This window comes from Pogoniulus pusillus, chromosome 4 (genome assembly GCF_015220805.1).
Source record: "Pogoniulus pusillus isolate bPogPus1 chromosome 4, bPogPus1.pri, whole genome shotgun sequence".
In the NCBI taxonomy this organism is placed as follows: Eukaryota; Metazoa; Chordata; class Aves; order Piciformes; family Lybiidae; genus Pogoniulus; species Pogoniulus pusillus.
In genome coordinates, this window is record NC_087267.1 from 34974029 (window position 1) to 34996012 (window position 21984).

A 21984-nucleotide genomic window follows, 5' to 3' on the forward strand; every position below is an offset into this window, starting at 1 on the left:
ATGTTCATTTAGACATCAAAGTGCTGAATAAGAGCCTGTGGAAATCTGAACCAAAGCCTGTGAAAATCATTACAAAAAATCCCATGAATTTGAACTGTGTTCACAGCTGTGATTTCTTCTGCTGATCTGGCTCTCCACTTACATCAGTGTAAGAAACCCAAATCTGAAGCGATTTCTCTAGTATACAACAACTTACCTGGATTCCAGCCCGTTGTGAGCATTAAATGGAATTCGACTGTGTTTGCAAAGAGCTAGTGTGAAGAGTGAAATCAATGAAGCTTGTTCTGGACTGGCAACGCTAAACCTGATACATTGCCTCCAAGTGCTGGGCTACTGCAGAGGGTAAGGGATTTCTTAGAGCTGATCTTTCTTGCAAAGCACAAGTGTGAAAAAGAACTGTCTTTGGCTCAAAGATTTTATAATTCCTTATCATTTGAGACAGCTTAGCTACGAAGGAGTTTAAAAGGTCTGTGCAACTTTCTGTTTCTCTTTGTGGCTGATGGAAGATTAACTGACTCTCAGAGCACTGGGCAGCCAGGGTTGCTATAGGGTTGTCACAGCAACTTGATTTTCCTGTGAATAAGGAGCTATCCTGGCAGGCTCTTCTGCAGCTCTCCATTTCCCGATGGCAAGTGTAGTGAGAGCAGCTCTCCTTCCTTACAGGTATGTGACCCTGCTCCTGGACTAAATATAGTTTCTCAATACACAGATGAACATTGTATTTGTTTCTTGTGAGCATACTGTCACATCCTGGTGCTAGCAAAATGCTCTTACTTGCTACAGTTGTTTAAAGCAAAGACAGATGCCATTCAGCCTCTATTTCTTAATTGTTTATAATGCTAAGAACCCATTCACTAAAATTTAGAAAGAGGAAATATACTGATAATCACATTATTTCACTTGCAGTTTAATGAATGTGTTCATATTCTATGGAAGCCCTGAGATCAAATCAGTATGCACCATAGTCGTTTGCCTGCTAATAACATCTACTGTTGTAGTAATTCTCTTTAACAACTGATACAATAAGTACTATATTAATTCCATTTTTAAATGAATTTTTTTAACTTGGCAAACATGTCCTATTTATATGTTTAGCCTTTAGTTGTCTAGTTTGGGGCATTTTTTAGTGTCCTCAAATGAGACACCAGAAGCATTTACATGATTGGCACAACCAGGAAAGATGATCAGAAATACAGAGGTTTGTGGGCTTTGTTTTCTTCAGTTTTTAATTATAATATTTTGGAACTACTCTTTGTGTAACTGCTTGTTACATGCATATTTCTGTAACATGGTTTCATCTGAAAGAATAGTGCCACATCTTAACATCAGAAAATTACATGATCCTAGAAGTCAAGGGTATCTATTAGCTGCCTACTTCATACACTGCTAGTGCACAGAAATCGCTCTGCTAGTGCACAGAAATCACTGCTAGTGCACAGAAATCGCTGTGCTAGTGCACAGAAATCACTGCTAGTGCACAGAAATCACTGCTAGTGCACAGAAATCGCTGTGCTAGTGCACAGAAATCACTGCTAGTGCACAGAAATCGCTGCTAGTGCACAGAAATCGCTGCTAGTGCACAGAAATCGCTGCTAGTGCACAGAAATTGCTGTGCTAGTGCACAGAAATCACTGCTAGTGCACAGAAATCGCTGCTAGTGCACAGAAATCGCTGCTAGTGCACAGAAATCACTGCTAGTACTTTTCCCACTGCTCTGTTCTCTTTAATTGTTAATGTTTCTTAATGTGTAATAATACTACACAAGCTTTCCTGATGTGTGAAATTAGGAATTCATGAGAGGTTGTCACCTGCTGCCAAGGTATTTCTTGTGGCAAAAGCAATTTTGTTTTTCAGTTTTGTGGATTGTGTGTGTGATCTGTGGTTTGTATTTTCATTGGAACAAATATTTGCTCAAGAAAAACATGACAAAAGAAAAAAAAGGTTGGTTTTTATCATGCACCCACGGAGTAGCTCGTTAGCACTTGGAATAAAAACATCTTCTGATATAAGAAAATGTATGTCATAAAGTTTTGTATTAAAAAACTATTCTAAATAAGGACTAGCTCCCTAGATTCATAGGGGAGAAACTATAACAGGGGAAAAACTCCATGGCAGTTGGTGTGCACATTTTCTTGAAACTGTCTCACTCAGACTGGTAGATAAGACCCACACAATCTGTACCTTCACTGCCAGCTGGAGGAGATCTGCTCTTCTGAGAGCGTTTCCATTAACTCTGCGCTGCCACTGCTGTAGTCTCTGAGGTCTCCCCTTGAGGAAGAAAGCTTGATCAGAACGAGCTTTGGCCTGTATTAATTCTCCAGATGATTTTTTATGCCATCTTTTCTTCTGGTAGATACCACACATCTCCCTGGCAGAGGGCTGGATCTCCATGTGCTATCCCAAGCACTGATTCTGATTCTTAGATGTGGGGTGGGCAGCTGTCCCAGGAAAATGGGACAATGGCATCCTGGCCTGCATCAGGAACAGCGTGGCCAGTAGGACAAGGGAGGTTATTCTGCCCCTGTACTCAGCACTGGTCAGGCCACACCTTGAGTCCTGTGTCCAGTTCTGGGCCCCTCAATTCAAGAGAGATGTTGAGGTGCTGGAAGGCGTCCAGAGAAGAGCAACAAAGCTGGTGAGGGGCCTGGAACACAAACCCTATGAGGAGAGGCTGAGGGAGCTGGGGTTGTTTAGCCTGGAGAAGAGAAGGCTCATTGCTGTCTACAACTACTTGAAGGGACATTGTAGCCAGGTCAGGGGTTGGTCTCTTCTCCCAGGTAACCAGCAATAGAACAAGGGGACACAGTCTCAAGTTGTGCCGGGGAAGGTATAGGCTGGATGTTGGGAGGAAGTTCTTCCCAGAGAGAGTGATTGGCATTGGAATGGGCTGCCCAGGGAGGTGGTGGAGGCACCGTCCCTGGAGGTGTTCAAGCAAAGCCTGGATGAGGCACTTAGTGCCATGGTCTAGTTGATTGGATGGGGCTGGATGCTAGGTTGGACTGGCTGATCTTGGAGGTCTCTTCCAACCTGGTTGATTCTATGATTCTATGATTCTTGTGTTGGCCTAATGGAGAGCAAGGATTTTTATTTTTTCTGGCAGTAGACTCATGGTTTGGCTTTAATGCCTTCTGTTTAAGTCTGAACTGAAGTCCTGGGGAAGATCTGCATTTTGCTTGGACCAATGACATATCTTCAAGTCTGGACCATGTAAACTGAAAGAGATGATGTCAATTATTTGCCAGGTCTGAACTCTCGAGAAGCCACCAAAAAGTTAAACTTAAGGTCTTCATTAATTGGAAAAATCCCCTGTGTGTGTGTTGGTTTTAATTATTACACAGACAAAATTATGGTGTAGCTGGTAGGCAAAAGCTAACATAAGGCCTACCCAGCCAGTCATCAAAGCTACTACTGTCCAGGATGATTCATTCTGGTCATTATTTCCAAACCAGGTATTGCATCAGTGAAGAGGTTTTGAATGACTGCATTATTCTGTGACTTCTGAGTCAAGGATAAGAGTTTTGCAAGGAGTTGGATATATCCCACTGGGGACACAATTTATTAAATTGCTCTTGACTTTCAAAGGATGTCTGCTTTCAACATTTTTCTCTCCTAGCATGGGAGCCTCCTTAGGTTTCAGACAGAAACATTTCTAGCATTAATAGGCTGACCTATCCCTTTAGGTAACAGTTTTTAATAGCTCTTTGCTGCTTCAGTCTCACTCAGCAGCTTAAGTTCTTATATTACAGTTTCTGTATTGGGCCCAGTTCTATGAAGTTCCTTCCTATCTGTGTTTGCAATGCTCACATGAACTCACAGGAGTTGAAGAATCAAAGTCTGTTGTATCCCTGCCTCTCTTAGGCCTTCTTCACCTCATTCCCCTGCTAAAATCACTTGAAAATACATTTTAAAAGAGATTTTGAGAACTGAGAAGGGCAGCAGTTTATGCATACCACAGTCAGTGGCAGAGAGCTCAGAATCAGTATTTCACAGGAAAAAATGAACTGAAGCAACTGTTGGGTCTTCCATCACCCGTTTTTCCCTTGAAGGACTTAGTTACACTTTGACAGAGAAACTCATCACTGGCAGGCATGGCATAAATGTTGTTTCCACTGTACTGCTGCCAAGTTGCCTTGAGCCAATGATATTTTAGGATGTTTTCCATATCATCAGAACACACTGAGAATCACAAGGGACAGCCCCTTGGCACCTAACACTTCATAGAGCTGGGAAAACTACAGCTGGGAGGCTTTAGTGGGTAATGAAGGAACTCCACAGCAGTTTGAAATGAGTCTCCCAAGCTCTTGTGGTGAGAAATTGGCTATTAATGCACATTTAAGAAGACCTTTCTTCAAGGGGCTGAAGACTGCTTCATATGAGTGGTTGGGGTACGCCTGAGGGCATGCACTGGAAAGCCTTGAAGGCTAGCACATCTGTGTTTTGAACTGGGCAGAAAAATACCGTGCCACATCTGCATCTCTGCCCAGAATTTCCATTAATGTTTTCCGTTTTTCCTATTGCCTTTGTGCTTCACAATTTCCATAGCCCTCCTGCTGTTGTTGGTATAGTGCACTGATGAGAGGAGGAACTCAAAGACCCTTTGGGGGAGTCCGAGTGGAACTATTCTAACATTAACCTTCTGAAAGTTAAGTGTCTGATTTAAGGGAGTTAACATTCAAATGCTCTGTAGTTAGAGACATCAGTACCACCAAAGGTTATGATACATCCTTGCCTAAAATAAGCATTTAAGGTAGATAGGATAAGTCTAGAACAAGGGGACACAGTCTCAAGTTGTGCCAGGGTAGGTATAGGCTGGATATTAGGAAGAAGTTCTTCACAGAGAGAGTGATTTCCCATTGGAATGGGCTGCCCAGGGAGGTGGTGGAGGCACCGTCCCTGGGGGTCTTCAAGAAAAGCCTGGATGAGGCACTTAGTGCCATGGTCTAGTTGATTGGTTAGGACTGGGTGATAGGTTGGACTGGATGATCTTGGAGGTCTCTTCCAACGTGGTTGATTCTATGATTCTATGATTCTGTGAATGTGCTCATGTCTCCACTGAGAGGAGAAACCTATTAATTTTCCTTAGGCCAGATGTCTACTTTGACCTGGATATAGTTATTAGCAATAAATATTTGTAATTAATTGTAAACAAAAAATATTCCTGTGAAACTATGCCTTTTAGTTCCTTAGAGCTAAGATATTAAAAGCAAAACTGAAACAACTGAAATATGGTGCTTCCTTCTTTCAAAGTGAGGTGAATCTTGCCACTGAACTCTCTTCTGTCCCACGGCTTGTGGAAAATGAGGTTGTACAAGACAGCAGTTGCGATGACAGCGGCTGAGAGAAAGGCAGTGAACAGGTAATTTAGGGGAAATGAATTAGTTCTCAATTAAAATTATAATTTGGGTACTACATGTTCAAGTTCTTTATAGGCAAGACTTGAAGATAGCCCTAGTAGAGGTTTTGATGCAATAGAAGTGAGGTAAATTGTTGAGGCTGGTCTGGGTGGACAGATCATGAGCCGCATCTTGTTGAAGTGATACGCTGCAGGTTTTCGTTTCTGTAGGAAATCAAACTGCTTTTCATGATTACAACATTTCACCTCCCCATAAGGGAATACCTCCTACTATCTCCAGTACATGCAGAGAGGCAGAAGTCTCACCATGCTGGTGGCATACTGCACTTTTTCTTCTGTAGATGATTCATCTTTACCATTCTCATCCTCAGCAGTGCCTTAGTAAACATCAGTATGTCACAGAATTACAGAATCGACCAGGTTGGAAGAGACCTCTAAGATCATCATAGTATCATAGTATCATAGTATCATCAGGGCTGGAAGAGACCTCACAGATCATCAAGTCCAACCCTTTACCACAGAGCTCAAGGCTAGACCATGGCACCAAGTGCCACGTCCAACCTTGCCTTGAACAGCTCCAGGGACGGCGACTCCACCACCTCCCCGGGCAGTCCATTCCAGTGTCCAATGACTCTCTCAGTGAAGAACTTTCTCCTCACCTCAAGCCTAAAACCTCCAGTCCAACCTAGCACCCAGCCCCATCCAGTCAACTAGACCATGGCACTAAGTGCAACTGGAGAAAGAGACACTGTAAAGACTTCATCTCTTCTTTCTTGATGAAGTCTTTACAGTGTCTCTTTATGCAGTTGCAGCTCTGCTAATACAAAAAAAAAAAAGAAAAACTGCTTAATCAAAACCTACTCCAGAATGGGGAGGTGGGTGGAGTGTGTGGGAATGTAAGATCAGGAATTAAAATGGCTATTATTACTAAATATAAGGATTAGGAAATTTAAGATTTGGTTTGAAAATAGCGATAATCAGAAAGAACTTATTTGGAGACAGGAGCTACATGTTCTGATCCCATGTGGGGTTTTTCTGAATGCTTTGCATCTTTCCTTACTGACCAAGCTACAACCATTCTGTGGAGTAGCCAGAGGACCAGGATTTTGAGTAGGGAATGTAGAAGCCACATAAAATGAGGTTAATAAAATAAGATGGGTAAACAACAAAGCTGAGCTTCTACTTACCATGGAAAGGAAGTAAACATGACTCCTCACGTCTTTATTTCAAAACAAGAGGAGTGGCCCAAAAGAGTGTGAAAATCATGTTATATCTTGTTTTGAATGCTGGGAACATCATCTTCTGGCCCACTTTGCCTAACAACTTGAATGTTTTGGTTTGGTTGGTTGATTTTTTTTTTTTTAATGAGTAGTATTCTTTTAAAATTCAGGGGGGCAAAAATATAGACAGGAGTTTCCTATGGTTTTCTAATTTGCTTGCTAACCTCAGGTAACATCTGCTAACATCACCACAATTGACATGGAATTAATGTTAAGATAAGGTTTTACATGTTTCGTAACAGGCAAGTGAAGAAAAACCTTGCAAGTGCCTTGAGCGTGGAAACAAGGGAACATAAAATGATGCCATGCTTCAGAGGATTCTCACAGAAATGTGGGAATCCTCAAAATTCAAGTTATAGGTGCCATAAAGATACCTCAGCCTCTGGTGGAAAGGAAAAAAAAATTGAGTGGTTAACAGTTTCCTGAGAAAACATATCAGAAATTCTCCTCATTTGTTCCCTCTGTGCTTAGAAATCACCCCAAGGAAACTGGTTTTTGGGTTTTTTTTTCAGAAGGCCCCACTGTAAGATGTCTAATATCTGAAAAAGGAGACTGAAAAAGATCTCCAAGATGATTGAGTCCAACCATAACATAACTACCATGATGACTAAACTGTATCCTGATGAACCTCATCTACAGCTTCTTGAATGCCTCCAGGAATGGAGACTCTACCACTTCCCTGGACAGCTTGTTCCAATGCCTCAGCACTGCCCCAGTTAAGATTTTTTTATCCTGCTGACTAATTTAAAACTGCCCTGGCATAACTTAAACCCATTTCCTCTCATCCTATCTGTGGTTACTCAGGAGAAGAAACTGACACCAGACTCACCCCATCCTCCTTTCAGGGAGTTGTAGAGAAAAGCAAGGAATCACACTCTTCTCTTCAATGATTTCTTGCCAGTAGACTGTTTATTTCAGGAAGTCTGGTGGACTTAACTTGGAGTATAGCAACTGCATTTGTCTTTCTCTGCTTCCTGCAGTTTTCTGTGTCTTCATCAGGCATGTGAGCGTCATTTACACTATTCCTCTTTCTTGGCAGTTTCACTGCTCATGTAGTGTGTTTGCTGTTGCACAGAGCTGGGCACTCTGATGAAGCACTTTTTATATCATCACTCTCTTGCTCTGTGTCTCCCTGTTCTTGCCCCTACAATCTCTGAAGACAGAGTATACAAAAGGACTGCTAAGTAATTATGGTTTACTTTGGTTTGCTTTTAGGAAACGGAAATGACTTAAATATCCCCAAATTTACAACTTCTCTCTTAGCTTCAAATCCTTTTAGCTGGTTTTTGCAGTTGAACCTGTGGTCCTCATTTCCCTGCCAAGTACTGACTGCTAGAAGAGGTTTTACTTATATGGGACAATGATAGGATATCATAAATCACAAAATTTGCTGGTACAACTCAGCATGTGTATGTTGAAAACGGAGCTTAATTACATCTGTGTTCGTGCCTTTTGTTTTCCAACAAAAAGACAGCAGTAGATATTTTCTTCCCTTATGAATGGTACACACTGAATCCCATAAATGGGAACACATAAATGGGAATGAGCAGGGTAGGGAACATCTCCACAGACAGGTGTGAGCAACTGAATTGCTTTCTCTCAGAAGAGACGAATCAGCAGTGTAGAAGACAGTGCAGCCAAGGAGAAAAGTTGGGGAATCTGAAGCAAGAGCATCTCCAGGAGAGCATTGTGTAAGGATGTGGAGAACATCTATTCCAACCTCCCTGCCATGGGCAACTAGACTCTACAGCTCAAAGCTTCATCCAGCCTAGCCTTGAATACCCCCAGGGAGGAGGCATCCACCACCTCCCTGGGCAGCCTGTTCCAGAGTCTCACTGCCTTCATACTGAGGAACGTCTTCCTGAGATCCAGTCTAACCCTACTCTCTGTCAGTTTTGAACCATTCCCCCTTGTCCTATTGCTGGACATCCTCTGCAGCCTTTCTGTAGGGTCCCTTCAGCAGTTGAATCCTGTAATTTCATTAGCAGATGGAAGAAAACAAGGTTACTCTGTTTATCAAGGATGTGAAAGGGGTTAGTCAGTCACCAACCTGCTCAGGCAGCAAGCCTTGTGTGCAGGCTGCTGTACGAGATGCTTTCAAAGGAGCATGCTCACTCCCGCTTGCTTTCATTACAAGGCATGTGAAGATAGAAATCCACTCAAAAGTCTGTCCAACAGGTTACTGCAGATGCTGTGGTCGGGGGACAAATTGGCATACACAGATGTAAACAGTGTAAAAACAGCAGAATTCTAGATACATTAAGAAAAAGAAGGCACTGGCTTGATGTTCACTGAACTTACAGTATAAAAAGGGAAAGCATTTGCACTTGGTGAGGAAATGTTGTAATCTAATCTGTGAGGGAAAAAAAACCCAACATCCAAACAAAATACAGAACCCTTTAAAAAATACTCTGACATTTCCTGATTTTATTTACTTGAAAAGTTACTGCTACAAAGGTGTTTATCTTGGATTTTGACAGAGTGAGTGCAGTAGCAAGGCTTTATTTATACTGCACAGCATGCTCTCTAGCAAAGAATAGTTGAAAATCTTCCCTATCTTTAGGAAACTGATAGGAACTGATTAATTATGACGTGCAAATATGAGCAGTTTTAAAGCACATGGCTATTAGAGAAGTGACCAGGAACCAAATAAGTTAAGTTACCCTTTCGTCTCCTTGACCTTTGACTCACTTGGATCAAAATTTGATTGCAGCTGCTAAGTATATTACCACGAGATGTAGGTAGTGGGTTTTAGTCAGTCTGTAAAAATAACACACACACCCCCACCCCCAGCACCAATACAACTTTTTCTTCTGGCAAAAAAAAAAAAAAAAGATAAAGAGGGAACTGACGTCTCTTGGAATATATAAACACTCCCTCAGAGTTCAGAGGCTATGTGTCTGGTGGGGAGATTTAGCTGCTTGTCTTTTTGTAACTTGATGCAAGTCATGTGTTAAGTCCATGTGTGTTCAGCTGAAAAGTCAGTTGCCCTTATTCAAGGTGAGTCCTATGATGCAACATTTAAAATCAGAGAGTTTTCCTCAGCAAATCAGTTGATGGAAAGCCTTTGAAAAGGTTTATTTGTGATATAGAATAAAATGGCAGGGTTTTACAAAGCTGCTTGCAAGGAACAGTGATATTTTGCATGTGTTGTTGAAATGCTTCCTTGCTATGTTAGCAAAGGTATTTTTTAATGTTTAATATTATTGGCTTTCCCAACTGCATTCTATCTTTTGATATTTAATATTCTTGAAACTGCAGTTCTGGAGGCATGTGAGTTTCTAAGAAATGCATCTTTTAAAAGTGATATTTGTTGCATTTACAATTGCAGATCAAAACCTATCATTTCAATGCATGTCAACAAAGTGGTTTTTAAAAGGCAGAAATTGCCTCTTCTTTGCAAATGTATCTCTTAATAATTTCAGGATTTTAATCCCACTAATCTAACCTTGCAGGATCTGGAGTCGTGGGTTTGGGTTGAAACTTTCAATGGGAATTTTTAAAACCTATTCTAAATTTCACTGTGCAAACTACTTCTTCCTCATGTAGTTGCTCTCATTTGGGGCAATAAATCTGATTCTCTGTCAGAACTGAAGAAAAGCCTTGTCAGACATTGGTTAAAAATTATTATTAGAGCTGGGGAAATCATTAATGACAATGATATAATGTTTGGGGGGTAGTGATTTTTAAAATTCTTTTAATTCTCATTAAAAGCTTGCTCTAAGTTGATATGTTAAGAAGTCTAAGTTAAGGAGAGAAGTAGTTTAATTTTTTGACCTTTCCTCCAATTCAGTTACTTCTACAATCCCCCCCTCCCCCCCAAGGATTTGAATGGACCATTTCCATTGCCAATATTCTGTTAAGGACATGTGAAACAAAGTTAGAAAGGAATGTTAAAAAAGACTGGAGTGAATATTCTTATCAGACCTGCAGTCAAATTAACTTTAAATGATCCCATAGTCTCATAGACAATATCTAATTTTGATATGGTACTTTAAATTTTGCTTAAGGTAAATTAATTTTCATTTGAATATGAATTCCCAGGCACATCAGCATTCTTATTCAAAGTTTCCACTTCAGTCTTAATATTTTACATCAGATAGACAGTGGCTTGTTGACTTTATGTGAAATTGAGTGTTCTGTTGTGAGTGCTCTTCGTTGCAGTTGTGTAATGGATAATTTGAATTGCATAAATGGAGATATGTCTAGACTGCTATTGCATCGTGTTTGGTGGGAGAAGGGTGAAATAGGAAAAATAGCACTGTGAGCTTTTATGATATGTCTTAGCCCTGGTATAATGCTGATTTTCTTTACAACACCTTTCAGTAGGGGTCAGATTTTAAGATACATTAGCACATATTAACAGCTACTCTTTTTTCCAATGAGTAATTGCAGATGTGTTTTTCTCTTAGTCTTGAAATAAAAGGGGTTATGTCTTTCAAAGATCACTTAAGAAGTCTGCCTTTCTGTAAGACAATTGAGATTGATGAAACTAGGTGCTGGCAAGGATGCAGCTCTAAAAGGAAACTTCACAGTCATGTCTTTTTTCATGAAGTCCTGAAACAAAATTTTATCCCATTAATAGTAAGCTGTGCACTGACAGAGATCTGGAAAGACAAGCTTCTTGTACGTGCTTGGCATTAGAGGCACGGTTCCTGCCGAGGTGCTGATGGACCTTGAAGACTTCCTTACCGGCATACTGCAGAAGCAGCCTGGTTAGGTCACACCGGTGCTGTGAACTCTGGATTTTGCCTCAAGTGGGACCCAGGGTGTTGCAGGCTGTGCCAAAGGCAGAGTCTATAGCCTTGTTCTTAGACACAGAGGAATTTTGGAGAGTGTTTGCCTTAGGCAAAGTGTCAGCTGAATAACCATTATGTCACTTTGCCCTAAGCAACAGAGTCAACGCCCCCCCAAACAACCCCAAAACACAAATGGGTACTGAAAGGACTTATCAGGCTTTTAAAGAATTGGAACATTGATAATGTTATGTAACTAGCTTGCCATTTTTGGTGCCGTTTTTGACCTGCTATCTTCCTGCTTGTTTCACCTCATGTACTTTGAGCTTTGAGCTTTGGAATGTGATTTTTTGTTCACTCTCCCCTTATATTAGCAGCTTCTCTCAGGAAGATAAGCAAGTCTGTTGGGACCAAGAAGTGAGAAGAACCCATCAAAACCTTCCAATAGGGATACTTTTACGTTCTCTGCCCTACACCCTGACAGAGGAGAGGAATGGGCTGTAACAGAAACTGTGGGCTCCTCAGTGGGGCCATCATCGGTGCTGTGCTGGCTATCTTTGGAGGAGTGCTGATACCAGTTGGAGACCACCTTATAGGCAAAGCTATAAAAAAGGTAATTTATTTTTTTTCCCTTAGTCTGTATAGTTTGTGGTTATTGAACAATCATTATTTTCCAATCTTGTGTTCTGTTCCTACTTTTTTTTCCATATTCAATCCAGACTTCTCTGGCAAGAGATACTGAAGCAATGTTTATTTAATATATTAATTATATTGTCATGCTTACTCCTGACTCTCATTCTTCAAATGAGAAGCCAAAATATTGTTTTCAAGATGTTATCAGTAATGTACTTCAGAAGTAAATATTTTTCCTTGTTGTTTTATTTATGACTATTTCTCATGTCTTTGGTTTTGTTTTTTTTGCCCCGTGATGATCCACAGTTACCTTCCTGCATTTCTTTTCACGTTTTGGTAGTCACTCTATGCACCTAAGTTTATGTACTGCAAGTAATATAAACAAACTTCCAGTGCAGAAGTTTGTTCTAATTCTACACTTCCATGCATTCAGCTCACATTTTATTACTGCATGATTCAAGTCAATGTGCCCCACAAGACTACAGGATCTGATCATATACATCTCATTGACTCAAAGAATGTGAATAATAATAGCCCTGAAGACACCAGGTTTTTTCTCTTGTTTTGATTGGGTTTGGGTTTTGTTGGAAGTTTTTTTTTTTGGTTGGTTGTTTTTTATTAGTTTTTGTTTAGGTTTGGTGGGGGTTTGTTTGGGTTTTGAAGATTAATTTACTTCCTTAAAATCTAGGGTTTTTATTTAAAGAAAAAAGGGGAAAAAAAACTGATGAAAAGGACATAGAACTGAGAGTCTAAATCATGGGATAAACTAGAGTGAAAGTCCATGGAAGCCCTGGTGTGTCTGCCATGGAGAATGGATTCTCCTTGGGGTCACTGCAGCCAAGGTGGACTCTGCAGTTAAAAATCTAGAAACCCTAAGGTCTTTGGCTGATGGTTAGTCCTGCTAATGGTCTACTGTAGCACTGAAGACTGGAGGTCTTGGAGATATGTACTCAAATACCCTTTTGGAACACTGCCCTTAACTCAACAGCTATAGAAGTCAATTGAGCAGATGATTATATGAGATGTTAGGAACTGTTCAACTGTCCATTGAGGCCCTGCCAAACATCACTTCTGGCCAAAAAAAAAATGACTTCCACATAACATTTTAATTTGCCCAGCTAATTCAGTGAAAACCTAACTGTAGAGGATTTTTCCAGTCTGTATTGTATTTTTTTCAGGAGATTATTTTTTTTTTTTTTGTTCTCTATAAAGTTGATAATTCCAATTACCTTGAAACATTTTAAGAGAGTAATACTCTCTATTTGCAAATAATTTTAATGGGTTGATATACTGAGGAAATCCCAGGTTTGTTAGAAAGCACATGGATTTAAAACTCTGCATGTCCTTGAATTAAATATTTACCTGGAGTTAAGCTGGAGTGTTGCCTTTCACCCTGAAGTGTTTTTTCAAAGCAAATTACACATATTAGCAATGTTATGTGCTCATCTGTTAACTTATAATAATGAACCAGTTATACAGCATGATTTGCAGGTGTCTACACGTGAAATTATACCTGCATGAGTTCTTAGTGGTAAAGTGTCAGGCTGAATAATATTTTCCTCAAGCTCTTTATCATTTTCTGCATTGTGATCTGTTGGAAAACATGTTTGGTGGAGCGCTATGGGAAGATGACTCTTTGTTCACCAATATGGTTAGATGGTCAAATCCACTTTATTTTGGTGATACAGTGACTTATATGCATTCTAGCAAGAGGTGTCCTCAGCTTAAGATTGGTTACAGTCAGAGGGTCCAGAGTTACTTGTAAGGCATCAATAGGTCAGCATACCATAACAATCTGAGGGTCAGCCTCTGGGGCTGGCTAAACTCTGCCCACCTGCAGCTGCACTCCATCCCCTGCAGCTGCATGTGGGGGAAAGCTACCCTGTGCCTGCTATTTAAACTCTCAAGATGGATTCAAGGACATTCCCAGCACAGGTTGCTCATGTTTATCAATTCTTGTGTGCTCTGCTAACAAGAATTTCTCCAACAATGATCATGTTTCACTTGCTTGTACCTATTTCAAGGCAGCTTGTTTAATGTATATAAAAAGGAAAGACCATACCAGTATTCATACAAAACATAAAAGACTAAATTTGTGGAGTTTCTATTTGTCTAAGAAAATGGATACTTTTTTTTTTCATAAACACAAGTCATAATAGATTTTTTTTTCCCCCCTATTTATCATGCTGACTATTTGGTGAGACCACAGAAGTCTGAGTCAATTCCTTCTCAGAAAAGCTACGCCACCATGTAATAACTGAAACGTGCCATCAGCTCAGCAGACACTCAAGAAGGAATTAAATCTAACTAATTCTGATTTACCTGTGCTGATGAAAGGGCTGGGAAGACAAAATAAAATAAAAATTGTTATTCACTGCCTCTATATTTAAGATAAATATGGAGGAAGCAGGCCTGCTGGGTAGAGCATACTGCAAATATTTGGTTTTCCCTGAAATCTTTCACTTTTGGAAATGTCATTTCTTTAAGAAAATATTTGCTAGAAACAGCTCCTGTCCAATGACAGTTTTGTTTGCAATTTCTCAAGAAAAGAGACTCTAGAATGGAAAGAAACCTAACAACCGAGGTGTTCCCTCAGATATGGCCTGTAAACATTTCTGTTCCCATTGGAAGTCATATGAGGCAAAGCTTGAACTTAGGTCCTCATCCACTGAGTGAAAACCAATGTCAAAAGGATATATTTTTATTAAATGGAAAAAAAAACATTTCAGTTATCACCACTATAAGCAGAATCATAGAATCATAGAATCAACCAGGTTGGAAGAGACCTCCAAGATCATCCAGTCCAACCTAGCACCCAGCCCTAGCCAATCAACTAGACCATGGCACTAAGTGCCTCATCCAGGCTTTTCTTGAAGACCTCCAGGGACGGTGCCTCCACCACCTCCCTGGGCAGCCCATTCCAATGGCAAATCACTCTCTCTGGCAAGAACTTCCTCCTAACATCCAGCCTATACCTACCCTGGCACAACTTGAGACTGTGTCCCCTTGTTCTATTGCTGGTTGCCTGGGAGAAGAGGCCACCCCCCACCTGGCTACAATGCCCCTTCAGGTAGTTGTAGACAGTAATAAGATCACCCCTGAGCCTTCTCTTCTCCAGGCTAAACAAGCCCAGCTCCCTCAACCTCTCCTCATGCTTTACATTCTGCCTGTCCAAAGCTCAAGAGAGGCTGCTGGTTGTTTTCCTGCCTATCCTATCCTACCTCAGAGTAAATCCAAGTTCTTTAAACAAGTTGACAGCACAGAAACAAATGTTGAGTATTTTTTTCCTCTGAAATGGAATTTTTTTTCTAATGCTCTAGGAGACTTCATAGTATAACAAGAGAGATTGTCATTAATACACTTATTACCAAGATTTAGTTGAATAGTATTATTATCAAGTTACTCTCAAGCAGCCCCTGTTAGGCTTGTTAGAGTGTCTCAATAAATAAGGACAACTTCAAAAATTCAAATGCAATGGTTCAAAAATCAATGCAATCAATAGCTCTTACTGTTCTGTGAGAGAACACCTGAGCATGGGCTCTCCCATAGGCACACTTCTTTGCAGTTTACCAAACCCTATCTGCCTCATTTCTTTTCTATTGCAGCCATTGAAAGATTAACTTGAGTAAACATTGCAGGACATATCTTGCTGGAAGGCAAGTTATGTTGTTGCAGCAAAAAGAAAGTGTACCTATCTTGGTGCATGTGTCTGTGCATGTCTATCTTGGATGCCCTGGTAGAAACTCTTAGTTTATCACCTGTTATCTCCTAGCAGGCAGGAGCTGTTCTCCACCCTTGAACTGTCCATGACTGAACAAGCCAAACAAAGTCCATGGAACACAGAATTCCAAGATGTTACCTCTTGATGGATTCCAGTTTATTGACATACTTCATACTTTGCTTCAACACGAAACACATTGCCTTTTTCTCTCACCCCAGACTGCTTTACTTGGGGCTGAGAGCTTTTTGAGATCATTTGTTTCTACCTCTGTCTCCAGCAGGTTTCAGAAGATTTTCCCCTTAAAGGGTGACTTTGATTTGAATACCAAATGACAAAAATCCTAGTTTCCTCATACACTGAATCTATCTAGGGGGAGGTGCATTTCCACCAAGGTCTTAGGGATTTAGAAAACCATCCTTTATAAATTAGAAGTGAAATCCAAAAGGGTTTGAGCTTGTTTAAGGCTACAAAAGTGTGGCTTTTTAACTGACTAGATGACCTTTGGAGGTCACTTCCAACCCAAACCATTCAATGATTCTTTGATTCTGTGACTCCATGTATTTCAGTTGCATTGTTATTATTAAATATTTTCATGTCTAGCACAAAAAAAAAATAATCAAAAGACAGGGAGAATTCAAAACAAATCAGGAAGCTGACATCTGACATTGTTGAAAGACCATATTTGACATGACTTAATTACTACTTCTTACCTTTCCTTCCCTTAAAACAATATTATTTATTGAAGCAAAATTCCCATAATGATATAACTTTTTTCCCCCTCTGCTCTTAACTTCTTCTTCCATCTGGGTCTAACCACTTAAACTCATTGGTAGCTTATTTGTTTGCCAGCAAATTATTTATCAGTAGTTCTCGTAAGACCTTTTGCTTTCTGCCTGGGTGTGTGCCCTCTGGGAAGTTGTCAGAAGTCACATAGTGTTACTTAATATATCGAATTGCTGATGAATTGATAACACAGAATGATGTATGATTTGCCAGAATACTTCAGTACTGCACTTTTTCTGTAGAGCCTTTGGGGTTAGTTTCTGCTATTTTTAGAAATAAAGCTATCAATTTTAGGTATGATTATGTTGAACCATCTGCCTTTCTACCTATCTGTTATCTGTGCTTGGCCAGATTATATCTTCTCAGCTACTGGAGACACAGGAAACACATCTTATTTAAATTTGTGTTTGTAGCATTCATCTGCCACTTTTTAATCTAAATGAATGAAGCTAAAGCAATTGCTGGCTCCCAGCAGAACACGAGTGATTTAATCACATATATTCCATCATCCATTAGAAACCTGATTGGTTTCCATTCTTATTTTTTATGATGAACGACTGAATAAAGACTAAACATTTTGATCCAACAAAAGCTGACTAATAATAAGCTAATAATCATCATTTAAAAATAATAAATGGCTATTTGTACTTTCAGCAGCAAAGTGGAGGAAGATTATTTGTTTTCCAGAGTTAGTTACTTGGTTTTATAAAGCAAAATATTGTCTGTTTCCTCCATTTTACATAGCCAAACACAGAAATTAGTCACAGTTTTGTTGCAGCCTAGCATCTCTCACTTTCCAGAACATGGCATCTTTTGTCCACCTGGCCAGATTCCCATTTATTTAAGACAGCAACTTTGTCTTACATTTTGTATTTCTTCGTCACGTCCGAATTTAGCTTAAAGCAACAAAACACAGCAAGCTCCTATTGCTGACAGCTCAGCATTTCTTGAATTTATGTGCTGCCAGTTGAGCCATCACAAGCAGGACAAAAACTGTGGTAGAAACAAAAGGGATTAAAGTTCCCATTGATTTCACTCATTTGGCAGAGTTAGGTCATGACACGAACTTGGATGTGTAGCAATTGCATCTTGTAGATCTATTTTTGCTAACAGTTGTCAAGTATTGCACAAGTCTTTCATATTACTAACCACAGATTAGTAGTTTCCCAAATTACCCTCCCTTTCATAATATCACAAAGCTTGACTTTGTTAGTAGTTAGTAGGGGAATGTTAAAAATGGCTAGCCACAGAGAGATGTGATATTTAGGGCTGGCTTCACCAGTGATCAGACAGTGAAAATCCAAGGGGTTGCTGATGTGAGGATATTAGTTTTATTAAATGAAGACATGAATAAAGACAGAGCACTAGGTTTTCTTCCACTTTAACCTGCCATTTGCACTCTTGAAGTATGTGACAGAGAATTATACACACCTCTTTTGTGGGAGAAATGTTATTAACAATAATGGCTGAATGCCACCAAAAAGAATGGTCTTACTCCCTTCCGCCCCTTCCCTCTTTTGTCCTGCTGCTTCCCTTGTTTTAACTCTGATTGTCATCTGATCCTTCCCCCTCCCCACACTGCTGAGCCAAGTAGCTGACTTGTAAAAAGGTAACCCAGCTAGAAAAAATAGTAAATCTGCCTTCAGTCTGGCAGGCAGAAACCTCTGCCTGAAGAATGAGAGCTGGTACAAAGGAAGCAAGAGACACATGGCTCAGGTACCAGGAGCTGCAGGAGTCAGCTTGATCCTTCCCATGCAGCACTGTCATGTTGGATGAGTTGTCCCTTGAAGCCAAGAGTGTTCATAGTGACATTAGCGCAGAGTAAATGGTAGGCTGCAGATCCACAGAGTAACTCATTATGACCTGATGGTGCCAGGGACGCCTTCATACAAGGCCAAAAGTAATTGACTGTCATATGGACATAGTAGTTATTCTTGTATGAAAAATAAAGCAGAGCCAGCCCACCTCTTTAGGTGGACAGCAAATTTGTCCTAGATTGCTAAGAATGTACATGGCATGGTATAGTATGGGCCAAAAAACAAAGTACTTGAAAAATCTTGTCACACTCTACAGTCCCAACTTCTGTGGAAAGTTGTCCTAGTTGTAAAAAAAAGCTAGTATAAGGTCCTGCAGTCTCTGCTTTCCCTGCAATAGCAGAGAGAGAATTGCAGCAAAGATCCATCCTATGGTATAAATAAGATCCTTCACAAGGAGAAAACTGTGAGGAAGCATGTTCCTTATAGTCTTCCAAGAGAACACAAAGTCATACAGTCATTGCAGAAAACGTTTTTCAGTGTCCAAAGTATCTAAAGCTGGAGGCAGGCTGAGGACTATTTACGTCTCTCCTCCTATTCTGGAGAGGCATCTTATGGCTCAGGTGGTCTAAGCAAACTTCAGGGGCAGAGGAGTGAGTATATCGTTCTGTGCTGTTTTAACCCCTAGCTAAGGGGATGGAGGGAGGGGAAAACTTCTTTTGAGAAGTAAGTAACACTACTTCAATTTTTTTTTTTTCACAGGGATGAAACTTCTCTGTTTACTTTTGTACCTGTGTGGTGTTGTGAGAGTTTAGTTTGTCCTCTTGACCATAAAGCTCTCAGGAACCCTTAACACTTCCCTAGCCCAGCTGCACAGAGACAGGAGGTTGAATGTTAGTACCTGTCTCTGTCCCAGGACCCAGCTGAGTACAGATTACAGACAGGTGGAGCAGATAGAGCTGCACCTTTATTTCTATCAGCCTGCAGCTCTCAGATCCTTTGAGCAATTCTCTGTGGAAACATGAAAGGTGATTTCCAATCCACATAAGCTTTTCTCTCTTCACCATGAAGATGGGTTCTACCTCATGCTGAATGGCAGCTGTGATGCAGTCTTTGGCCTCCTGTGGCTAGCACAACTAAGCTGAAGAGAATTTTTTCTTTTGAGTCTGCATGATGCACTTAGTGCCATGGGTTAGTTAATTAGAAGGGTTAGGTGAGAGGTTGGACATGATGATCCTAGAGGTCTTTTCCAACCTGGTTGATTCTGTGATTCTGTGATTCTGAGTGCAAGACCTCGAGCTGGTAACACATTTGCTGCATCATTTCCTGCCCTCACACAAAACCACATCAATTAGAGCAGCAAGCCCAACGCTTCACACTTCCAGCAAGGCATTTGGAATTCTACCATACAAAGAGGCTTTCCACAGACAAATCACTGACTGGTTCATGAGTTGTCCAGGACATGGGTTTTTTTGTTTGTTTGCTTGTGTTGGGTTTGGTTGGGTTTATTTTTGGTGGTGTTGGTGGGGTTTTTTTTCTGCTTTTGTTTCATTTTGGATTTGTGGTGGAAAAAAACCAACCTGTCAATTTGTTGTTTAAAATGTTTTGGTTTGGTTTGGTTTGGTTTCTTGCTGTCTGGAGGGATTCCAGCCTTTTAGTTCCCAAAAGGATTCTGTGAGCTGTGCAAATAAACTAATGAATATCTCACTACTCTGAAAAAAAGAAACTATCTTGGAGTCAAACTGCCTACATTTTTCTTCCTATGGAAAAAAAAAAATCTCCAAATTTTTACCCCCAAAAAAAAAGAATACATTATCCCAAGGCTCTGGGAAAATACATAGAAAGAGGCCTGATGCAGACCAGGTAAATCAAGCATTCCCCTGAACATACAGTGACAACATACTGTCAGACTTTCCATCTGTACTTAGTGCCATGCTCTAGTTGATTGAACAGGGCTGGGTGATAGATTGGACTGTATGATCTTGGAGGTCTCCTCCAACCTGGTTGATTTTATGGTTCTCACTGTGTAGTCTCAAGGACTAAATTTGCTTTTACCATATTATAGCTGAGTACCATAAAGCCGTTGGCTATTCTGATGTGATTGCTGTGGTCCTTTCTTGTCCTTATATCCATATTTTGTCCTCATTCCTTAGTCCTGGGAAACTTTTATAACAAAATGTTATCAAAACTGAAGAGATTTCTTAAGGTTTCAGTTTTGGTCACAAGAGTTTTCAGGCAAAAAAACAGTCCTTCAGGAATGCAATTTGCTTTCTCTGGTTGCAAAATTGCTTATGGCCTGTGTACTGCTCAAATTTAACCCTTCTTTCCAAATCTATGAGAAGTAGTTTATGGTATCATTTAGTCCTTCATAGAATCATAGAATCATAGAATCAACCAGGTTGGAAGAGACCTCCAAGATCATCCAGTCCAACCTACCACCCAGACCTATCCAGTCAACTAGACTATGGCTCTAAGTGTCTCATCCAGTCTTTTCTTGAAGACCTCCAGGGACGGTGCCTCCACCACCTCCCTGGGCAGCCCATTCCAATGGGAAATCACTCTCTCTGTGAAGAACTTCCTCCTAACATCCAGCCTATACCTTCCCTGGTACAACTTGAGACTGTGTCCCCTTGTTCTACATTTGTTCAAACATTTCTTTTTGCAGTTCTTCAGCGGATTTGATAAATAATTTTGAAACTAAGGCAATACCTGACCACAACTTGTAGCAAAATTTTGTTATTTGCTATAGTGGCAATCACTTCCATCTTGTGGGCAGTTATTGTATCACTCAGTTTTGATTTTAGGCATGTCAGGCTGCCTGAAAATGTTGATCAAAAGTATCACAGTATCACAGTATCATCAGGGTTGGAAGAGACCTCACAGATCAAGTCCAACCCTTTACCACAGAGCTCAAGGCTAGAGCATGGCACCAAGTGCCACGTCCAACCTTGCCTTGAAGTGTCTGCTGTATGCCTCATACTGATGATAACATTGCCTTTATGTTTTTTTTTCCACTTTTTTGTCAGCTCAGGAATCTCCTACAATTATCTGGAAAGTAAATGCAGTTTGTCACTAATTTTGTGTGTGGTTAATTTGAGCTTTGATTTTTGTCCTTTTAGGAAGCTGTCATTGCAAATGGTACCATTGCTTTTCAAAATTGGCTTGTGCCAGGAAGTTCAGTTTACAGGCAGTTTTGGATCTTTGATGTGCAAAATCCTTCAGAGGTGTTAGAGAGAGGAGCGCGTCCAAAGCTTGAACAAAGAGGACCTTACACATACAGGTAAGCAAAGCCACCTGAGTGTGTGACCTGTCACATCAGAAGTTTTAAGTCAGAGAAAGTTCTGCTGAGTTAAGATCTAGTTTTGAAATTCTAGTTTCATATTTTAGTCAGATTTGACCACAGAAAAAAAAGAGAGAAGCCTAAATTGCAGCTATGCACAATAATCACAAAGACTTTTGTCATTGAGTCTCACACTGGAAATACACCTCTAGAAATACGTAGTTGGGTGTGAAGCTGTTTGTTCTTGCGGAAAACGATCGCTTAGTAGCTGTGTGTTCGCCACAACAACTCACATAGGTTCGATTGCATTTGTTGCTGCTCAGTTCCTGCCAGCTTTTTGCATAAAAGAAAATATGCCAGATGACCTAAACCCAAGATCTCATCATCCATGGATCACTCATATCTATTTTAATGATCCCTTTCTTTTTTTCTCTTTGTTCTTTT

The 21984-nt window shown here is 40.3% G+C and overlaps 1 protein-coding gene across 2 annotated transcripts in view; it reads left to right on the plus strand.

Annotated features, from left to right (window-relative positions):
- Positions 1–296: 296 nt before the first annotated feature.
- Positions 297–21984, plus strand: part of CD36 (CD36 molecule (CD36 blood group)) — a 43796-nt gene continuing 22108 nt past the window's right edge. The window contains exons 1-3 of one of the 2 annotated variants that reach the window (XM_064142921.1): positions 297–342; positions 11744–11982; positions 21380–21540. In XM_064142921.1, coding sequence (XP_063998991.1) covers positions 11863–11982; positions 21380–21540 — 281 coding nt within the window. In that variant the 5' untranslated portion in view covers positions 297–342; positions 11744–11862. Of the gene's footprint in view, positions 343–9556; positions 9634–11743; positions 11983–21379; positions 21541–21984 lie in introns of those variants that run through there. The other variant, XM_064142922.1, reaches the window with a different exon arrangement.